Here is a 4,463-nt window from a genome sequence, read left to right as displayed (position 1 = left end):
TGTAACGAGTGGACGCAAACGAGAAACTCTCACTGTAAGTACATTCGTTTCGTTTACCCTTTTTTATCCGGATTTTCAGAAATTTAAAATTCTTAAACCTGTTTCTACAGCTGGATGCCCTTCCTAACACCAACCACTGAGAGAGTGTAGTGGGTGCTTTTGCGTACCACCGGCACAAGGGTCAGTCTGGCGGTACTGGCAACGGCCACGCTCAAAAAGGTGGTTTTTATGTGCCACCTGCACGGGAGCCAGTCCAGCGGCACTGGCAACGACCTCGCTCGAATGATTTTCTAACGTGCCACAAAATTCCTATTTTGTTTTTCACACATTCCCTTGTGTAGGCTGAACTATGTAAAACATGGTTCTCAACCATTATTTAGCATCTGTTTTCCATGCTGGCATGGGTTTGACAGCTTGACTGAAACTAGTAAGCAGGAGAGCTGCACCAGGTTCCATTCTGATTTGGTTTGGTTTCTATGGCTGGATGCCCTTCGTAATGCCAACCACTCCAAGAGTGTAATGAGTGCTTTTTACATGCCACCTGCATGGGTGCCAATTATGTGACACTGGCGTCGGCCATCGCTATGATTTCACTTAGCTTGACAGGTTTTCTTAAGCATGGCACATCGCCAAATGTCTCGGTCACTTGTCATTGCTTCTTTCAGTTTCCCTCTACCAAATCCACTCACAAGGCTTCGGTCGGCCCAAAGCTATAGTAGAAGACACTTGCCCAAGGTGCCACACAGTGGGAATGAACCCAGAACCATGCAGTTGGGAAGCAAACATCTTACCACACAGCTTCTATATACAGGATGGTCTGAAATTTTAATAAAATTGTTGTAATTACAATTATTCATTTATAGCATGTAAGGTACCCACTACACTCTCGGAGTGGTTGGCGTTAGGAAGGGCATCCAGCTGTAGAAACTCTGCCAGATCAGATTGGAGCCTGGTGTAGCCATCTGGTTTTCACCAGTCCTCAGTCAAATCGTCCAACCAATGCTAGCATGGAAAGCGGACGTCAAACGACGACGATGATGATGATGATGATGAAGATGTGATATTTGTGGAGGCGCGTGGCTTAGTGGTTAAAGTGTCAGCATCATGATCATAAGATTGGGGCACCTCCTTGTGACCCCCCGGGGCTTATCTTTTAGCCTGATAACTAATTCTATTGATCACTTTTTGCTGAATCACTAAGTTAAAGGCATGTCAATAAACCAACACCGGTTGTCAAGTGGTGGTGAGTGACAAACACAGGCGCACACAAATACATACACAAAAATCAACACCAACACACACACACACATTCTCATACACAGACACACATGTTGGGTGTTTTTCAATTTCCATCTACCAAACTCCCTCACAAGGCTTTGGTCAGCCCTGGGGCTATAATAGAAGACACTTTCCCAATGTGCTATGCACTGAAACTGAACCCAAGATGACATGGTTTGGAAGTAACTTTCTTACCACACAGCCATGGCTGCACTTTTCCTTCAAATTAACAAAAAAAAAAAGTGGGGATTTTCAAGGGGTGGGGGTTACTTGTCTTTGTTACTGCTCTGCCTAGCTTTGTCTTTTATTACTATAGGTGTGACTCTACGGTTAAGAAATTCAGTTTGCCATCAAATGGTCCAGTGTTCAATCCCACTGTGCAGTTAGTAGCTAGTAGCATGTTGGGTAGGTTGCTTTTGCAGTAATCATTCCAGCCCTCTACATTCTGGGTTCAAATCCCATTAGGATCAACTTTTTCTTTTTGTCCATACGTGTCACATGACCAAACCAATGCAGTCTTCTCTCTTGCACACCACATCTGATGCTTCTTACACCCAATTCTTATGTGTCGCTGGCACGGGTGCCTTTTATGTGTCACCGGCACTGTCCACGACTACGATTTCACTTGCCTTAATGAGTTTCCTCAAGCACTGCATATTGCCAAAGGTTTTGATCACTTGTCGTCTCCTCCGTGAGTCCCAACATTCAAAGATCATGTTCAAACACCTCGTCCCAGGTCTTCTTGGGTCTACCTCTTCGACAGGTTCCCTCCACAGTTAGAGATCAGCACTTCTTTGCTCAGCTGTCCTCGTCCATATGCATCACATGGCCATACCAGCACAGTCGTCTCTCTTGCACACCACATCTGGTACCCCATATACCCAGTTTTCTTCTTAAACCATCCAACGAAGCATTCTAGCTTAATTTCTTGCAAGCCTACGCATGTCCTTAGCAGTCACAGCCCTTGTTTCACTGCTGTGTAGCATAGCTGTTCGCAGACATCATACAATCTGCCTTTTGCTCTGAGGAAGAGGCCCTTTGTTACCAACAAAGGCAGAAGCTCTTTGAACTTTGCCCAGTCTGTTCTTATTCCAGCATCTATGCTTTCAGAGCCTCCACCTTCTCTGCTGATTTGGTCACCTTGGTTACGGAAGCTATCTACTACTTTTAAATATCCCCACTGGGCATTTGACGAAGTCTATTCTTTGTACGTTCCTAGGGTTTATTGTTCCTGCTCATCTGCCACATGCAAATGTGTGTGTGTGTGTGTGTGTGTGTGTGTGTTTATGTTATTATGAACTTATTGTATATAAGTGTTCAGTTGCACTACAATTTATCAGAAAAAGTAGTCGAAAGAGCTTGAACAGAACATAGAATATGGCACAGGAAGTGAACAGTGAATGAGTCTCCTTTAAAAAATGGAAAGGCTTGGGAGACATCTGTCTGTGTGTCCATCCCCACCCCAACATTGCTTGACAACTGATGGGGTAGCATCAGTCAAAAGCTAAAATGATTGCAAAGTGCATTGTAGCTAGTGATGTATAACAACATCTGATAGACTGGTTGATCACATGATATACCAAACTATTTGCCTATATTCACATGTGCAGTGGTGTATATTAGATGTGTGTATGCTCTATGTACACTGTGTAATTCAGAAGCTGGGCCTTGCTGAGGAAACGAGAAGGGCCCGAGTGTTCTTGGTGATTTGCTGTGCTTGAGAAGCCATGTCAAGTTAAGGAAAATCACTGTCATCCATCCACACAGACTTGTCCAGTGCCACTTAAAATGCACTCGTGCCATTGCTGCGTAAATGCACTCATGCCAGTGGCACATAGAAAGCACCCATGACACTCTTGGGGTGGTTGGCATTAGGAAGGGCACCCAGCCATAGAAACCATGTCACAATAGACAGATGGAGTCTGGTCAGCTTCTGTCAAACTGTCCAGCGCTTGCCAGCATGGAAAATGGATATTGAATGATGATGCTATATACTACATTAGTTGTATGTATTTAGAAAGATGTACAGTATTAAATGAGGCGTTTAATAACAGAGTGTTGTAAGCGCCACCCCAGCCATTTTCAAGGTTAGCATATCATTTTCTTTGTCTCGATGTCTTGAATCCGAAAAAGTTGGAAGAACCGGTGAGGCTTACAATAAGGTTGAAAATCTGGCTGAAAGAATTGTACCGCGAAGCTATTGACATGGCGCTTGTTCACCCAAACTTGGACCAGAGAGTTTAGTGACACACCATCATAGGCACACCCCCTCAATCAATAACTTGGGTGTGGTCCCTGTATTGTTTTTCAAGGTGTTATGGCTCATTTTCTAATAACGATAATGGCCTATTGTCTTACTATCTTCTCTTGCTTACCTCTTAAAGATACTTGCCTTGGTATATTAAAACACAAACAATACCTTTCATGGTGTCTCTATGTTTTTTCTAGGTATAATGGCTAAAATATGCAATATGTTATGCCATTTCGTAGTATTGGTATATTCTACAAAAATGAAAAAAGATGCAGTCATTGTTTCATCTTTCAGATGCATTCATAAATAAATAATTCTAATGATTAGAGGAGGTCATTTTAAGACCAAAACCAGCTTCTTAACTTCATTTCTTGCCGAGATATTGCATTCTGAAAGTTGCGAAACTTTGACTGTGATGCTTACGACGGTCTGTTATTACTGAGTGGTGTTTTGTTGATGTTTATGCTGAGTTCGAATTCTGTCAAAGTCACCTTTACCTCTCATCATTTCGGGGGTCAATAAAATAGGCACTAGCTGAGCTCAGGGGTCCTTGTAATCAACTAGCTTCCTCCCACCAAATCTCAGGCTTTGTGCTTACAACGGAAATGATTATATACACTATGTTGTTGTTGGCACTCCGTCGCTTACGATGTCGAGGGTTCCAGTTGATCCGATCAACAGAACAGCCTGCTCGTGAAATTAACGTGCAAGTGGCTGAGCACTCCACAGACACGTGTACTCTTAACATAGTTCTCGGGGAGATTCAGCGTGACAAGGCTGACCCTTTGAATTACAGGCACAACAGAAACAGGAAGAAAGAGTGAGAGAAAGTTGTGGGGTGGAAGAGTACAGCAGGGTTCGCCACCATCGCCTGCCGGAGCCTCGTGGAGCTTTAGGTGTTTTCGCTCAATAAACACTCACAACGCCCGGTCTG

The 4,463-nt window shown here is 43.6% G+C and overlaps 1 protein-coding gene across 1 annotated transcript in view; it reads left to right on the top strand.

The window, feature by feature from the left end:
• Position 1: 1 nt before the first annotated feature.
• LOC106875774 (uncharacterized) overlaps positions 2-4,463 on the top strand; it is a gene marked incomplete at its 5' end in the record, with an annotated part of 22,311 nt that continues 17,849 nt past the window's right edge. The window contains one exon of the mRNA XM_052978100.1: positions 2-34. Within this exon, the coding sequence (XP_052834060.1) occupies positions 2-34 (33 nt within the window). The remainder of the gene's footprint in view (positions 35-4,463) is intronic.

Source organism: Octopus bimaculoides, chromosome 30 (genome assembly GCF_001194135.2).
Source record: "Octopus bimaculoides isolate UCB-OBI-ISO-001 chromosome 30, ASM119413v2, whole genome shotgun sequence".
Classification (NCBI taxonomy): domain Eukaryota; kingdom Metazoa; phylum Mollusca; class Cephalopoda; order Octopoda; family Octopodidae; genus Octopus; species Octopus bimaculoides.
This window is presented reverse-complemented; position numbering and strand designations above follow the sequence as displayed.